The sequence below is a fragment of the Ictalurus furcatus genome, chromosome 7 (genome assembly GCF_023375685.1).
Source record: "Ictalurus furcatus strain D&B chromosome 7, Billie_1.0, whole genome shotgun sequence".
Classification (NCBI taxonomy): Eukaryota; Metazoa; Chordata; class Actinopteri; order Siluriformes; family Ictaluridae; genus Ictalurus; species Ictalurus furcatus.
The window spans coordinates 22,855,283-22,873,710 of record NC_071261.1 but is presented as its reverse complement, the minus strand read 5'-3'; the positions used below and the strand labels follow the sequence as shown (position 1 = coordinate 22,873,710).

Sequence of the window (18,428 nt, the reverse complement as noted above, 5' to 3'; positions counted from 1 at the left end):
CAGCAGGAAAGATGAATGAACCCCCCCAAATATTCAATTGATCATGGGGCTTGGTGAACTTTGGAGTTTTACTGCAGTTAGATATCTAGAGTTTGTCATTCATTTATCGAATGGAATTAATCAATGGATTTCAGAGTTTAATATTAATATTAGAAATGATTACGTTTCCGTTAAATTATAATGTGAAAGCTCTGCTCTACTTACCATTCCACAAGCTTCTAGCTCTGTCCCCTTTGTGTTAATGCTCAGAACAACCTCTAAATGCAATAACTGTTCTAACAGCACTATTAATCAATATTTTTTTTTATTACAAAAAAACAAGTTTCCTGTAATCGTACAGGCAGCATACAAGGTGTTACAATGAATCTTTTTCAAATAAATTATATAAATATACATAGTATATATTTCCGTTAAATTGCCTGTGAACTTTGACAAGAAGATACTGTGCCTAATATTTGCTTGCATCATGTATTTGTGTATGTTTGTATAACACATAGCACTAATTTAACGTTCATGGGTCTTCCTCAGTGTCCAGTGGTTCTGTAGTGAGAGCTTCTGGAAGATTCGGAATCTGGAGGTAGAAGTAAATCACGTGGACCTGAGGAAAGACACAAAGGCAAAGACTCCAGACATCCACAGTGTACTGCTTCTATTCTTCTAGTGTTGCAGACAACTGTAGTAAATTTCACATTTTGAGACACAATGGCAGCTAACTGACCTGAACATCAACCTCTTGAGAGATGTCCACTGGTGGAGCACACCGATCTAGACTGGCCACTGGGGGGCGCATGAGAGTGGGGCCAAACACTGTGGCCAGATTACTCAGAGACATTTTATTCAGTTCCTCCTTCACTGCAACCCTAATACACAAGAAAAGAAAGAAAGTGTGGGAGGGTTACAGAGAGTCAGAGAGTTAAAAGAAGAATGGTGGTGGTTGAGGAGCTGTCCCCTTCATACAATGTAAATCTCTTTGAGTGCCTACAAAAGCGCTATATAAATCTACGGAAAAATGGAATTAAATCTTTAATTTAAGATACTGTTTACTGACTAAACATGACAGGTCCCTGGAAGTGAAACCTAAATATCCACACAACCCGTACTCCTACTGCATTAATAAAATAAACATAGTTTTATAGGAGTGGATATAATTAGAAAACAGGAAGTTACCTTTTAAGGTGATGTAAGAGGAAGAGAAGTGTGTTGCGATTGACGTCAGGGAAGGATTGCAGCTCAGACAACATGGTGCTCGCTCTGAGATTTGGGTCAGTCAGATCTGTTTGAGGTACATACACAAATCAGTTTGTGTGTGTGTGGGAGGTGGAATGATTGGGGAAACGAGAGAGCAGGAAACTCACCCATTGCTTTAGAGAGACTCTGAAAATATGCAGCAGGAATAAGAGGCTCAGGCAGTTCTCTCAAATACAGCTTCAGCGTGCCAGATACTACATTCACATCCACATTTCTCAACTTACTCATAGCCTCCCAGTAATCTGAGGACAGAGAGAAACAGTGAAAGACTCGAGCAATGAGATAGAGGGACATAAAGGTTATATTATTGGACTCCCACATGGTTTTATCTAATCTATGAAAGACTGGTTGATATATTTCATATTTAACTTACAATGTCTTCTCACAAGCAAGTATCTCTACCATCAGGTATACAAATACATTTTCTATACTTAACTGATTTCTTGTTATCATTTCAGTGTACAAAATGAAGAATTCCTTTAGTTTTCTGTGCACAAAATAACATCTTAACAGTTTTTAAAAAAATATTTGTTATTTGGTTTTCTGGTGAGACATTTTGTGAGACAGAATTAAGTCTGTGATTAAAAATGACCATCATATCAAATGCCACCTCTTACATTACACACACTTACTGGTATTAAATGCATGTTTTAGACCCTGAATCTCATTGCTGGCTCCTGAGATTCTGTAAATGCCCTCTTCTTGCAGTCCTCTCCTCTCGACCTCGTCCACGCAGGAGCGCACTATATGAGGAACCAGCACACGCTCATGTCTGCAGTGGACAAACGAAGACACACACAAGTTTACATAACTTAGTAACATCTATGAACAAACATAGATAGCCCAAAAGAGGATTTTTGCTCAATAAATCATGCAGGAAACAAACCCTGAACATGACAGAAAGTGTACTTTTACTTTTTGCAGAACTTCCCATGTTGTAATTTTCCAGTCTTACATAACTAGACTTCCTTTCAGATTCATCACCGATCAGTCATCTCTCACGTTCTGTTTCTCCAAAAAGGATAAATGAATTGCTGTTCTTTCTCAATGGTGCACAGTATGACACAATCTGAGAAGATTAAGATTACGTTGTATGTACTGATTTTGTCTCTGAAAAAAACAGTGAGGCTCCATCTATTTTTAGGCCATTTCTGTATAGTTTTTTTTTTTTTTTCCCTCACAAAACCACAGCATTATCTTTCACAGGAAAACAAAATGACAACAGTTGGACCGTTAGAAAAGAAGAGAAAATTCCAACCTTGCTACATCTCCAATCAGCACACAGAATACAGGCTTGTGCTGGAGAGGGGCTGGGCTGGGCGGCTCAAGCGGATGGGGTGAGTATTTGATTGACAGCATCACCTCTATGGAGCCCAAATTCACGTTCATTTTCTTCCACTTTTTTAGCATATCAACAGGATTTAACTGGGACAAACATACATACAAATTCATTCTCATATTATATCGGGTGAGCCAAAACCCCCAAAATAATACAATTCTATAATATATAATACATAATTTATACTTATGGTCTGTGATTATGTTAAACAAACTGATCATAGCTCAATTCCAAAAGAAGCTACATCTTACCTGTATCATAGCTCTGCCCATAATGCTCTTCTCTGACTGCGAGACACACAGTAGGTGGAGCTTCTGAGCTCCATCCACCTTCAGCACCAGCTCCTTTCATACACACACACACACACACAGAGTACAAGGGGCCATTTGACCTGCAGCTTCATGGTGGTAAGACCAGCTTAAGGTCATACTCACTGTAATAGCGTCATCTGGAGGTTTCATGCTTTAGGGAAGCTCAGTGTTTTTCAATGCCTCATTTAAACTCATTTCAATCAGTTGTTAAGTGCAGATTACATAAGTCAATCAAACTGAAAAGAAAGGCAATGTAAAAGAATGCGGTTGTGTTTGTGCGCGTTAAATCTATACCTGATCCCACTGTGGCGTCAGACTATATGATGAAAGACAAGTCTGAGCTCTTCTGTCAAAAATCTCAAAGCCATCAACTTCTACACACACATAGGCACCTGTGGTCATGAAGATACATACAGACTTTACTTATAGCTGATTTTTCAACTATGAAAACATAATTATGGAAGGTTTATACGATTTCTTTAATGTTTATAAAATCATATAACAGTAGCAAAGTTTATAAAGCATTATAAAACTGATTATAAATGAACAACCTTGCTGCTGAGAGAATCTAATAAATATTCCCTCAAACATTATTCTAATATAAAAATGCATATTCTTGTTTTAAAAACCATAATACCGATACCTACAATATATAGTATGTAATATAATAATATTCCTTTCAAAATTCTGAGCTAGAAATTATTATCCATGACATGATTAGCTATTTTTCTGTAATTTATGCAGCAGCTAATAGTTCTAAATTCCATTTAATTATTATTAGTAATATTTACTTATTTAATAATGTTTGTAATTAATATAAAGAAAGAGACGAGTACTTATGACAGTTTTTGCTGGCAAGAATTTTTCATTCCTATTTTATATTTTCAAAATGCTTCACAGACCTCTGTGGATTAAAAAATGATTTCCCACCTCTCAATACACCAGAATTACCAAAACAAAACAATTATGGACTAGATTTCTTTTTCACACTTGTTACTCTAATTACTTCATACAAAACAGAGTTAACATATTTTATATGGCACAGTATGTGAAAAAGAATGAAGTGTTTACAAAAAACCCCCACAAATAATTCAATAAATATTAAAAGGAACAAATGCGAGTCACAGGTACATTTATTATTGGTTTAGGTTACTCGTTTTACTTCATTTAGGCAGACGTCTGATCTTTATTATATTATTATTTTAGCCACCACTCGAATGCAAAATGGCTGTCAATAAAAAAAAAAACAAGTTAAAGGAATTTGCATGCTTTAGGTCAGTTTGAGTAAAATGTGTTTTGAGTGTGATATTTGTTTTCAGAAATTGTGTTTAAGCTATTGAAAAAATGTTGTACACATCAGTGCTGTTGTGTTTGAACATGATTGTGACTATAAGAACCAAAACTTACTGGCTGGCTGATGTAGCCCACAGGCTGTATGCACAATCACACATACACTCCCACACATGCTGTTTACTTCATCGTCTGTACGAGAAGGGGGGGAGGGGGTAGAGAACTTGAAATTTCAGTTAAGGTTGCGGATTTGTGTGTCTGTGTGTGTGTGTGTGTGTGTGTGTGTGTGTGTATAAATTAAGGTACTGACCAGGCTGAAGGCAGCAAAGGGGCAGCTGTTGAGTCATTCTTAGTTTGACACAAGAGTTGGTGAGAGAAAGTAAATCCGGTGGCACTGTCTCTACATCTGAGATTCCCACCAAGCCACCCAAACAGACACACACACACACACACACACACGCGCGCGCGCACACACACGCGCGCACACACACACAGGGTATAACAATTAAAACTATATGATGCAAGTAAAAACACAGATATTCAGTATGACATTCTAGATGAAGTAGACCCACTCTCTGCTTTGCACTTGTTAATTGCTTCTCTCCACTCGTCCAGCTCATACAGAGAAGGCAAGTGAATGGTGTGACTCTGAAGGGAGAAAGAAATAGAGAAGTGCCTTAAGATACTGTTTAAAAAAAGATTTGCAGGGTTGTAACAACTTCATGCAAACTATAACGCTTGTGTATTTATATTAATTCATGTATGCGACAAGATCTCGCCTTGCTGCTGGGGCTGTGAAGTTCTAAGATAAAAGAAGGTTTGTGGGTGAGAAGCCAAATTTCACATGATTCGAGCTTCCTTCTACACCGATCCGCAGCACGAGAATCAGACCCTTTCTTCTCTTTCTGTAACACACAAAACCTTTAGAAATTCTGTACCCGTCAAAAAAATGAATCAAGAGCTTACTTAGATGGATGGGTGGATGGACAGACAGACAGATAGAAATACTTTACTTTATTTGATTGATTTAAAAGGAGATGTTGTGGATTAAAGTTGCTGTTGCTGTTGTTAGGGTTAGCATCACATGGAAAACCAACACAGTTACACCATATGGCCAAAAGTACAGTGCTGTGAACCATGTATTTTGTAGTGTGTATTTGCCCCTTCCTGATTTCTTCTGTGTGTGTGTAAATCTAAGGGTGGCTTCTGGAATCCCCTGCCTCTTCAATATTATATATATAAGATGAAACTGCAAACTTCATTTAACTGTAGGGGAAGGTACAGTTAAAGACCCAAGGACCAGTTCAGATGAATGAAGACCATTAGTCAAGAGATGCAATCAATTGAAGAAAATTTTACTGAAGAATAGTTTCATCAAGCAGAAGTCAGCTTCACACTCAGTACAGCCACAATGATACTTCACTCAATCACTAAGCTAGACATTATGTCAGGTTGAATGATTCTGATTGGTTAAGGCATATATAAATTTTCACATATGGAAATAGTCCATAGGCACATATGGATAGAGGCAGGGGATTCACCCAGAATCCAACCTTCATCTCATACTGAATAGTTTTAGATTTTCAAATGAAATACAACATAAAACAAAGGCAACCTGAGTAAACACTCAAGACAGTTTTTATTTTTTTATTGACGCAAAGGTTGTGCCACCTTTAGTAGGAACAACTGCAACCAAATGCTTCCGATAACTGGAGATCAGTCTTTCACTTACTTCTAGGACTAGGATTTTTCTTCTATGCTTTGGATCATTGTCTTGCTGCATAATCCAGTTGCACTTGAGTTTCAACTTACAGACTGAAGACCAGACATTCTCCTTTATGATTTTCTGGTAGAGCGCAGAATTCATGTTTCCCTCAATTATTGCAAGTTGACCAGAGCCTGAAGCAGCAAAGAATCCCCACACCATCACACTGCCACCACCATGCTTGACCATAGGTATGATGTTCTTTCTGTGGAATTCTGTGTTTGGTTTACGCCAGATGTAACGGGACCCCTGTCTTCCAAACAGTTCCACTTTCGACTCATCAATCCACAGAACATTCTTCCAAAAGGTTTGAGGACCATCAAGGTGTATTTTGGCAAAATTCAGATGAGGCTTAATGTTCTTCTGGGTTAGCAGTGGTTTTTCACCTCACCACCCTTCCATGGATGCCATTTTTCCCAGTGTCTTTCTGATAGTGGAGTCATGAACAGTGACCTTTATTGATGCAAGAGAGGCCTGTAGGTCCTTTGATGTTGTCCTTGGATCTTTTGTGACTTGCTGGATGAGTAGTTGGTATGCTCTTGGAGGAATTTTGGAAGGTCGGCCACTTCTGGGAAGGTTCACTACTGTGCAGAGTTTTTCCATTTGGAGATAATAGCTCTCACTCTGGTTCTTTGGAGTCCCAGAGCCTTTGAAATAGCTTTGTAACCCTTCTGAGACTGATGTATTTCAATAACCTTCTACCTTATAATTTCTGGAATTTCTTTCAGTTTTGGCATAGTGTGTTACTGGGTAAGACCTTTTAACCAACTTCATGCTGTTGAAAAAGTTCTATTTAAGTGTTGATTTGATTGAACAGAGTTTGCAGTAATCAGACCTGGTTGCGTCTAGTCCAGATGAACCCCAGTATGAATGCAATTTCATAGATTTGGGGAATTAGTAACTATGGGGGCAAATACATTTTCACACAGGCCCAATTGGTATTGGATAACTTTTTTGTTTCAATAAATAACATCATCATTTAAAAACTGTATTTTGAGCTTACTCTGGTTGCCGTTGTTTTTCTTAGATTTTGTTTTAATTTCTGAAACTATTTAGTATCAGATATACACAAAAACAAAAGAAATCAGCATACTGATACAAACACTTTTTTCACAGCACTGAATGTAGACTTCTGACCAACATATCCATATCTGCTTGCTGAACATCTCATTCCAAAGTTCCTCCATGCTTTTGGGAAGGCTTTCCATTAAATTCTGCTTGGATTTGTGCTCATTCAGTCACAAGAGTATTAGTGAGCTTGGGCACTGATGTCCAATTGGGCTTCCAATTAATCTCAAAGGTGTTCAGTGGGGTCGAGGTCAGGGCTTTGTGTAGGCCACTTGAGTTCTTCCACCCCACACTTGGCAAAGCATGTCTTCATGGACTTCGCTTTGAGCAAAGGGGCAATTTTGATTTTGGAACAGGTTTGGGCTTCTTGGTTCCAGTGAAGCAAAATCTTAAAGCTACAGCAGACAAAGATATTCTATACAATTCTGTGTTTTCAACTTTGTGGCAGTTTTAGGATTGCCCACATATGGATGGAATGATCAGGTGTCCACATACTTATGGCTATATAGTGTACTTAACATAGATACAGATAGCTCTAGATTTGAGTCATTAACAGTACCATGACATATTTCTTCAGTTAATGGCACCCTACATCCAGTTTGCCTGAATCATTTAGACCAGATTTCCCATTTTCTGATTACTTAGGTACCCTGTGTTTTCATTCATGCTACCCAATTTATTTACAAGAGGAAAGTGATTTCCTCAAACTGTGTTTAAATATATGAGATGAGAATGGCGAAAATGACTTAACATAGAAACACACACACACATACACAAACACACACCTTTCATGCGGACACAATCTCAAATACACACATTACCATGAACTGCCGGAATGCTCGCCTCAAGTGGAACACCTTCACTCTCATGTTGCTAATTTTAAGCTGAAGGTCAGTTGATGCTTCCTGCTCTGCAACCCAGTTCATCTTGAGTCCTGCTATTGGCATATACCAACAAAACCTGTAGTGAGACTGCCTCCTGACACACACACACACACACACACACACACACACACACACACACAGGACCAGTGAAAACCATTTGCTAAAAAGTGTTGAAAGCAACTAGTATTTAACAATGGTAATCTGCTTTTCTGAAAGAATTATATGTCTCCTTCACCCCATAGCTCCACACTTCAGCTTGACACACAGCAGTAGATCTGTGTAGAGAAAAAGGTGTCTGAAGCTCCGCCCACCATCACAGACATTCACCACAAATCCATCACGCACAAGTTGTCGTCTCTGTGAGAAACACACACCAAACATAATGTTCTTATGGTGCTGCTGTGGCCCTGTTTCTATCAAAACAAAGCAAATTTGTATGCTTCAAGTTTGTTTATGAGGTTTTAATCGTGTATGTGTGATCACACTCTGTAGCTTTTACACTGGTATGTAGCTCCAAAATTGAGTATTGTGCATGTTTATGTGAATGTACATTCAAAGAAACGGCACATTGATTTGTACTTGTAATGATACTCATAGTTATTTGGCCCGAGTTGTTTGACAGTATGTTTAAAACAATACAATTTTATGGAAATTAAATACAGGTATATTCATACATTCAGCATAATCTACTATGCAATTAAGACCTTGCATTCAGAAATACAGTCACTGGCCTGTTAAATAGGAACAGATATACCCCTGCTCATTCAGTGATCCAATCAGCTAATCATGTGGAATCAGCCAATGCATAACTATCATGCAGATACAGGTCAAGAGCTCTGGTTATTTTTCACATCAAACATCAGAAACAGGAAAAATATGATCTCAGTGACTCAGTGCTGAAGAGATCAGCAGTTTCTGAAATACTCAAAACAACCCTAAAAATGTTTTGAAAATGTTTGATTTAAATTTATATAGCGGTTTTTATTTTTGGGTCAAAGAATGTACATAGTGTTTAACATAATAGATTTAAAAAAGTAATTCTGATGAAGCATATTAATTAAATCCCTCCAGGATTGTGCAATTTTGCCATCCCAGAAATTAACGCAAAAGCAAGCAAATAATATTCAGAGGCGCTTGTAATTTTTCAAAATTATAGCATATTTACCGCAGATTTGGGCCAAGATGTGTCATGTGATTTCACAATGCCAAAGTCCACTTCGATTTACGTGCGTCAAGCATGAGTACAGCTAAAAGGTTTCATTTACCAACAAACATCACTGAGAAAGAGTGTCATTTCTCCAATTCAAGTCATTTTCCACAAAAAAGTACAAAAATATCTGCAAGTTGCATCACAAATTTTGAAAAAAGCTGCAGCAAAATCAAACATTTTTGGCCACAACAATCACACATACACAAAAAAAATATCAAAGAAATCCTGTATGGACTGAAATACATTTTAAAAAAGACCCACAGAGCAATAAAGCATTCCCACTGTTATTTAAAACACTATTCCAGAATTAATACAAGAAAAATATTTTCTACCAGCTGAAAAGGCCTGCATCACCCTGGATGAATAATCAGCAAGATATATCTTTACATAATCAGCAAGATATATCAGAGCTATACTATTTGCACATCAGAAGCAGAACCGTGTAATCAAGGCAAAACTGCATATGATGAGAATGCAGATTGAAGAAGCTTTGATTCACCCTGATGCTCTACTTCTGCTTCCACTCATTTTATTCTGTTTTGGATGGTCCAACATGGGAACCTTATAGGATAATCTCACCTGGATACTGTAGACTTATACCTAAGAAATGGTGCTGTAATCATAAACAGTGTCTTGTGCTCACCCCAGGTCGTTTCAGGGCAGTTTTTCTTGTCACTGTCACCTCTGATTTGCTCATTAGGGATCTAAATATAAATCTACATTTGTATTTCTGTAAAGCTGCTTTGTGACCATGTCTATTGTTAAAACAAATAAAAGAGAATTGAATTGAATTTATTTAGACTTGGGTACCATGGGGACAACAGCTGCCACACTCTGAGCAGAGTTAGCCTAAGGAGACAGCTAGTAACACATTGCACTAGTCCAGTGTAAAGATCATGAAAGCATGTGTTACTTCCTCAGCATCACATTATTTGTGTTATGTTTCTTGAATTTTTGAAATGTTACTCATATGGGACTCAAATGATTCGTTTCAGTGTTTACAGGTACTTAGCTGTCACTTTTGGTTTAGTAGAATTTGCAAGTTATTGATTTTGTGTGTGTGTGTGTGTGTGTGTGTGTGTGTGTGTGTGTGTTTGTATGTTTGTGTGTGTGCGTGCGTGAGTGTGCATATGCTTGTGTGCATGTTTGTGTACCTCTCCTCTGCTAAGAGTGACAGATGTCTTGCATTGTGATCCCTCATTAACCCCAGACAGGAAGCTGCTTGAGACACGTAGGGCTTCCTGTATCACCACACAGTCTTGATGATCAGCTGGAGTGTGTTTCAGCAGATCCTGTAAAGGAAGGAGAAACACATGAGACCTGAAAAAAGAAAGAGCACTGAACTACAGAAATAAGATCATATTTTAAGCATGGAATCAAGATTACATTCTAAGATAATTATAACCGACACTATACTTGAGATATAATTTTCTTACATGCAGTACAAGAGTAGTCTTAGTCACTCTGTCCAGAGGCTTGTATAGGAGAGCTGTGACATGAGACATGGTTGAAATTGACAACCCAAAATGATGGAATAACTGAAAAACAACCCTCATTCTTCTATTACCTTCAAAGGTGTACATAGCTCTGGAATTGTCTGATCCTTTGGTGGACTTCATGCTCTAAATAGCAGGGAAGTGAACAGGAATGTAATTTTGTTTTTCTGAAAGAGCATTGCAGACAGATTCACACATGCACACGCACACGCACACACACTCAAAGTGAAGAGCAGCATACCCACCTGGGCAAGAGTTCGGAATCGTGGGTCTGATTGGGTGCATTTCTTCACTATCTCTACAGCATTCTCATAATTATCAATGAATCCTCGATATACTCCTAACTGGCTCACCTACACATCATATGAAAAAATCATATTTTCACCTGATTATGTAAGTATTATAGTATTGTAAGTATTATATTCATGTGCAAAACATGTAAAAGCGTACTGTCAGGCCCATTAATATATTGATATTGACACAGTTATTGATATTTTAGCTGTCTACCACAGTATATTGGAGTTGAAATTAAATAATGAATATGACGGACCAACCTCTTGGGCCAGGTGTGTGACTCCCTGGTAATTTCGTAAGTAATCAGATAAAAGTTTTAGAGATGATTTTGCCAGTGGTTTGCTTCACAGTTACTGCCAGTGAAGAAAGCCATCATTAGGCTGAAAAATCTAAAGAAACCCATCAGAGCGGTATGGCCAAATTAAGTATTTGGTATGCTCGTAAAAAGAAAGAATACATGGGTAAGCTTAGGAACACCAAAATGCCTAGAAGACCACAGAAATTAAGTGTGGTGGATGACAGAAAAATCTTTCATATTCAAATTCAGTTGGCCATATCAAGAACAACCTCTAAGAGGTAGGCGTATCTGTGTCAAAATCAACAATCAAGAGAAGACTTCAGCAGAGTAGACACAAGGATTTACCATAAGCTGGAAAGATTTGAGATTACCAAAAATATTATATATATAAAAAAACATCCTATATACAGACAAGATCAACTTGTACAAGAATGATGGGGTGAGAAAAGCATACCACTTCTTCTTGTGGAATTGGTTTAATTTGTATTTATTGATGATGTGAATGCTGACAAAAGCAGCAAGATGAATTCTGAAGTGTATATTTTCTATATTATCTGCTATCGGCCAAATGCTTCAAAATCCATTGTATGGCACTTCCCAGTGCAGATGGACAATGACCTGAAGTATATTTCAAAAGCAACCAAAGGCATTTTTAAGGCAGAGAAATGTAATGTTCTGCAATGGTAGGTCAATGACCTACAACAATCCAACTGAGCATGCTTTTCACTTGCTGAAGGTAAAAACGCCCCAAGAGCAAACAGGAAACAAGCTGAAAGTCTGCACTTCGAGCTCATATTCTTTATTTAATTCCAAGCCCAATGCACTGTGGTAGACAGCTAAAATAACAATTTATTATTATTGTTATAAAATATATTTATGGACCTGACTGTAAACACATGATCATATGTGAAAATTAATGAAATAATGGGGGGGGGGGGGGGGTCACATGAAAAATAATACCAGATGCCTTACATGTGGATAAATTATTGTGAAAATCAACTGTGTGTAAAAATCAAATGTTAAAGGAATTATCTGAAACATCACCTGTGAAAATAAAATAAAAAAAATCACATGCTGTACATGTGAAAAGTCCACTACATGTGAAAAATGTGTGAAACCCAACATGTGCAGTCAAAAACCCAGTCCAACTTCCCCATTCATGATCAACTGTTCTGTAAGGGGCTCTCGGACTGAGACAAAATGCCTGCTGAATGAACAAGGAAAAAAAATACAAACTCACAAATTTGATGAAGAGGTCTCCCACGGACAGGTCAAGGTTCTCATGGCACAGCTGCAGAGGAAGGCCCAGGTCCAGATCTAAATACAACTGTAGTTTAGCTCTGAGGCTGCTATAAAACTCTGTGTGGAGATCTAAGAGCTCTGGCAGCTGGTAGAACACTGTCTGGACCTGCTCAATGGACAACACAGGCTGGGATGTACCAGCTGAGGCCCTGAGAGCCTTCAGGGGCTGGGAAAAAGAGAAAGAAAAGAAAGACAGAGAACTGAAGAGAAGTGTGCAATGTATACCTGCGATAGAATCTTCAGAATCATGGTAAGGAACTGACAGCAAAATAGTAGAGCAATGCAAGAGACTATATCTTGGTAGTGGGGGCCTGATAGCCAGTAACTGTATGCCTACAAAGTTTGTCTATATAATAAGTTTCCTAGATAAAATGACAAATTAGTCTAAATAGAAGAAAAAGTGTACGTCATAATGTGGCAATTGAGTGTACATCAGATGGCCTGTGGGTGGAGTATCTCAAGCTAAGCCCCAGTGCTATTCATTCTATTTAAAAGATTAAAGATAGTCCCTTCCTCTCATGCTAGAGACAAGTGAACTGAAACACAGGCATCGCCTTGCTAAGTGAAGACGCAAAAGACAACAAGCATTTTGGAAAGAAACATATATTAGAATTTACAACTATTTAGCAAGTTTACAATGGTGCGCTCTCTCATCATTTACAAGTTCATAAAAATGATTTTTATCAAGGCCAGTATTATTGCTCTTACACCCATCCTGTTCAGTATGACACGAATAGAAACAAGTACTTCACTTTCTACTTATGACTGTTAGGAAGAAGAAGTTTGACCATGGAAAAACTGAAAGGGGAAGAAATTTGTTTTTTCTTCCATTTATCAAGTATACTACTGTGGAGAATAAGCATGAGCTAAGCACTAAGCAAGCAGAGTACTAATAATATAATGGCTTCCTGGACATGTATTTATAAATTCACACCCCACTAAAAGTAATGAAATGGCAAGGCTAATTTTGCAATTCACTAAAGGCATTTGTGTTTGAGATCAAAATATAAACATGAAAAGTTTCAGTTTTCATTTCCTGATATTGCTGATGTTTTTCCAGGCTTGTACCACAGATTCTTTTAGGTGTTCTTTGTTTTGGGTGGTTTCTGCCTTCAGTCTTCTCTTCAGGAGGTGAAATGCATGCACAGTTGGGTTAAGGTTTGGTGATTGACATGGCCTGTCTAAAACCTTCCACTTTTTCTCCTGGTGAAATTGTTTGATGTTTTGGCAGTGTGATTTGGGTCATTGTCTTGCTGCATGATAAAGTTCCTCCCAATTAGATTGGATGCATTTTTTTCTGTAAATTAGCAGACAAAATGTTTCTGTAGACTTCTGAATTCATTCTTTTGCTACCATCATGAGTTACATCATCAATACAGAATAGTGAGCCGGTTCCATACACAGCCATGCAAGCCCAAGCCATGACACTACCTCCACCATGCTTGATTGATTAACTTGTATGTTTTGGATCATGAGCAGCTCCTTTCTTTCTCCACATGTTGGCTTATTCATCACTTTGGTAGAGATTAATTGTGGCTCATATCTGTATTTCTTTGCGAATTCCAATCTGGCTTTCTGATTCTTACTGCTGAGTAGTGGTTTGCATCTTGAAAAACATCTATGTTTTTGCACTCAAAGTCTTCTTTAAATGGTGGATTGTGATATCTTCACCCCTGCCCTGTGGAAGTTATTAGTGATGTCACTGACTGTTGTTTTTGCCACTCTCGCTATGTTTCTGTCATCAACTGCGGTTGTTTTCATTGGCCGACCTATTTGATATCTGGTTGTTAGTACACCAGTGGTTTCAACACTTCCAGATTATTGTATTGGTTATGCCCAATGCTTATGCAGTATTTGCAGTCTATGTAGGGGACAGTATTAATGCTTGTTTATTACTCACTCATTTCAGTAAACATTTTAATCCTGGTCAGGGTCATGGTGGATACAGAGTCTATTCTGGGAATCTATCCTGGGCATGAGGCAAGAACACACCCTGGATGGGATGCCAGTCTACTGCAGGGAACCATGCACACACATATTCTCACACTCATTTACACCTAGGGGCAATTTATCTTAGCCAGTCTACCTATTGGCATATTTTAGTAGATGGAAGGAAACAAGAGAACCCAGACGAAACCCATGTGGACGCAAAAAAACCTTTACAAAAACTCTGCTCAGACAGTAAACAATGCTCAAGAGTGAAAGGGCTACCCTGGAGCTGTGACATGGCAACTCTGCCTGCTGCACCACTCTGCCACCTCACTTAATTATTATCTTCATTGAATAGCATGATAACATTGGTACATGCCTTAAGTCAGAAATTCAGCTCTACATCTACATTTCATGTAAAGCTGCTTTGTAATCATATCTATTGTTAAAATTACTATACAACCCGTGTCAGCATGGGTTTCAACCAGGTTCTCCAGTTCTCCTCCCTTCCAAAAAACATGCTAGTAGGTAGATGGGCCACATTGCCCATAGGTGTGAGTGAGAGTGTGAATGTATATATGCATGGTGCATCCCCTCCAGGTTGTATTCCTGCTTAGTGTTGCTGGGATAGGCTCCAGATCCACCATGACCCTGACCAGGATAAAGCATGAAGGATAAATAAATAAATAAATAATGAATGAATGAATGAATGAAATAGTAGAGTCTACAAGTTTCTACTTGTTGGTGTTTGTATTACCATAAGCAGGGTTTCCAACTCATGCAGGTAGGTCTCTTCACTGATTAAAATCTCTCTGAGTAGCTGCAGTCTCCTGTCCAGCATGTCCTCTGGGCTTTTACAGACCTAGAACAATCGATAATGAACCAATGACAGTCATACTGAGAACTATTGATATTAATACTAATACTGAGGAGTAAAGGTATACAGAAATATAGATCTCATGAACTATTGGGCAGAAAAACAGCAGACTAAAGATTTCTTGAGTGTCTGCTATGCTGATGACACTCAACTCATTCTCTACTTTCCTCCCTCAGATACTCATGTTTCTGCATGGATTTCAGTATGTCTAGCCAACATCTTGTCATGAATGGCAGCTCATCAGCTGAAACTAAATCCCAGCAAGACTGAGCTGCCACACATTCCTAGCGATGCTTCCCCATGTCAAGATGTTGTGATCTGCCTGGGGTGCAGTCAACAATCCAACTCATCCTAAAGGTGTCACTGGGGATGAGGTCAGGGCTCTGTGCAGGCCCCTTGAGTTCTTCCACTCCAAACTTGGAAAGCCATGTGTTAAAGGACCTCGCTTTGGGCATTGTCATGTTGGAACATGTTTCGTCCTCTTAGTTCCAGTGAGGGGAAATTGTAATGCTACAGCATACAAAGATATTTTAGACAATTGTGTGCTTCCAACTTTGTGGCAACAGTTTGGGGAGGAACCACACATGGGAGTGATAGTCATGTTTCTACAAACATTTGGCCATATTGGGTCATTTCTGAAGCCAGAAAATATTTTATTCCTGAAATTTCCAATGACAGAACATATTAAGTCAAATTTGTAGGCTGTGAGGTTTGGGTTCAGCCCATTCCGATGTGTCCAGTTACACCGGCTAAAGGACTCGATAATAAGTATAAATACTTTGATAATCCTGGGTTGTTATCTCTATCACTGTAACAAAATCAAAATGAATAACGGACCCTACTTTGAGAGCCACTCTGACAGATGATCGACTCACTGGTGTGTCTGGAAATGCCTCCTCGGTGTTGTTAGGAATCCAGTCGTTCTCATCCCCAAACACATCGTGAGAGAATTCTGAATCCACGGCTTCATTTTCCTCCACTACCAATACAGTCAGAACAAGATGTACATCAGTGTTTGTTGTTTTTTTTTGTTTATATATACTTAAAACTCTTTATTGATTGCATGTTTAATATTGCACTGCTAGCAAGAAAGAAGCTTCAACGTGAAAAAACACTGACCAACAGCCTTCCTCTTTTACTAAGAAACTCACAGCCAAAACAAACAATAAACAATAATAGTTTATTTGTGGAAATAAACAATAATAGATAAGCCAGAAGTGGTGGCAAATCCATAAAAAAAGAGAAAGAAATAAAGATATATAACTTAACATGTCTCAGTTTTAACTTTTAATTACAAACCATTTTTCTCTGACAGATGTTAAAAATGAAATTTAAAAATCCTAACATAGATGGCAATAAAAAAAATAAAAAAAGAGAGAAGAACAAAAAAAAAAAAGAAAAAAACTTTGACAATAATATCTTTCAGAATAAGATATCTCAGGATTGCAGACTGTAGGCACTGTTATTCAAATAGGCTACCAAAGGTTTCTAAGCGGAGCAAACCTGAATGCCAGGACAACATTAAATGGTGTACAGTATATGATGTGTGGATTTTGAAACCGCGAACCTACCCGGTATACCGGAGGATATGAGATACTGCAGCGCCTCTTCAAAAAGCTCCATCAGCAGTCAGCAGCGACGCAGCGACCAGAGCCAGCAGGGAACTGAGAGAAAGTGTGGATCCAAACCAATCTTAACTGACTCTTCTCATTCCTGTCAAGACAATATAAACCGTTCTTCCTGTTTCTCTGACCAGAGAGAGAGAGAGAGAGAGAGAGAGAGAGAGAGAGAGAGAGAGAGAGAGAGAGAGAGAACAAAAACTTAACTCGGAAGTGAAAGTGGCGGTTATTCTTCTTCTGCGTAAATGATTATTATATGGATGTCCTCCTTACTCTGTCAGATAGTAAAAGCCCATTTCATTCTGATTTTGTTATATCCTTATGCTATAGGCCTAGATGAAGTAGATTAAATCATTTGTGCTTGTTTGCGATGGACTGGTGTCCAAAGTGTACCTTGCGCCCTTTCCCGAGATCACCTCACCGGATCGATTGGATCCACCTCAGCCCTGACAAAGCAGTGACTCAATGAATGAATGAATGAATGTTTTTAACCAAGATTATCGGATTATTTTCGGATTATTAAACAATTATTACGGCGTGTGTAATTGGTTAGGCAAGAGTTGATCTCATCCACACCACCCCTCTTCCCCCCCAAAAAAAACCCGGAGAAAAGCCCCACTGCCAAAAAGAGGCATCGGCTTAACAGATGCATGACAAAGAGTAAATGAACATAAAATGTCTTAGTAAGATGTTGGACCACCACAAACCGCCAGAACAGCTTCAGTGCACCCTGGCACACATTCTATATGATGGTGGTGGCGGCGGTGAAAGCATCGTTTAATACATCAGTCAAAAGATCTGCCGCAGGTGTTCAGTTTGATTGAGAACTGCTGACTGATGTAAAAGGCAACTGGACAACTGGAGGATAACTGGACCCTGAAACCGATCTACCCGTTCAGTGCGTTTTCGATTTTGCGCATTGATTCTCGGAGAGCTCGGAAAAATCACATAAGGAAGTTTCAAGAGGAAAAATTTCAACAACACTGATTAATAGCTATAAACTGAAGCTTAATGGCTTTTTTTTTTTTGCCTTTGAAGAGCACTGAAGTTATTCAAAGGGGCAGTGACTTGTGAAAAAAATGAAAAGTGCAGGTTTATTTGGGATTGTGTGTATTTTAATTCAGATTTTTGGCAAATCAAAAATACCATATTCATCTGTGTAAGTCTGTATGTGAACCTAGGCTGGATATTTAGTTCAGTCATACTATACAACCCCAATTCCAAAAAAAATGTTGGGACGCTGTGTAAAATGTGAATAAAAACAAAATGCAATGATTTGCAAATCTCATAAATCCATATGTTATTCACAATAGGATATAGAAAACATATAGAATGTTTAAACTGAGTAAATGTAGCATTTTAAGAAAAAAAAAGAAGGTAATTTTGAATTTGATGGCCACAATACACCTCAAAAAAAGTTAAGAAAAAAAGTCTCCTTAGTTCCCAGGTGTATACAGATTGTTGTTAAAAGAAGAGGGGATCCTACACAGTGGTAAAC

The 18,428-nt window shown here is 38.3% G+C and overlaps 1 protein-coding gene across 1 annotated transcript; it reads right to left on the bottom strand.

Annotated features, from left to right (window-relative positions):
• Window positions 1–291: 291 nt before the first annotated feature.
• Window positions 292–17,120, bottom strand: si:dkey-33c9.6 (active breakpoint cluster region-related protein). Its single transcript, XM_053629295.1, has 22 exons — window positions 16,883–17,120; window positions 16,187–16,290; window positions 15,192–15,296; window positions 12,444–12,671; window positions 10,857–10,964; window positions 10,683–10,737; window positions 10,552–10,604; window positions 10,270–10,407; window positions 8,141–8,262; window positions 7,843–7,999; window positions 4,968–5,093; window positions 4,761–4,836; window positions 4,499–4,594; window positions 4,306–4,380; window positions 3,193–3,290; window positions 2,839–2,931; window positions 2,507–2,673; window positions 1,881–2,020; window positions 1,356–1,490; window positions 1,168–1,273; window positions 719–860; window positions 292–598 (listed from the first exon to the last, which is right to left on the bottom strand). Exons 1-22 carry the CDS (start codon window positions 16,932–16,934, stop codon window positions 512–514), a joined length of 2,463 nt encoding a protein of 820 aa, XP_053485270.1. The 5' UTR covers window positions 16,935–17,120; the 3' UTR covers window positions 292–511.
• Window positions 17,121–18,428: the final 1,308 nt, after the last annotated feature.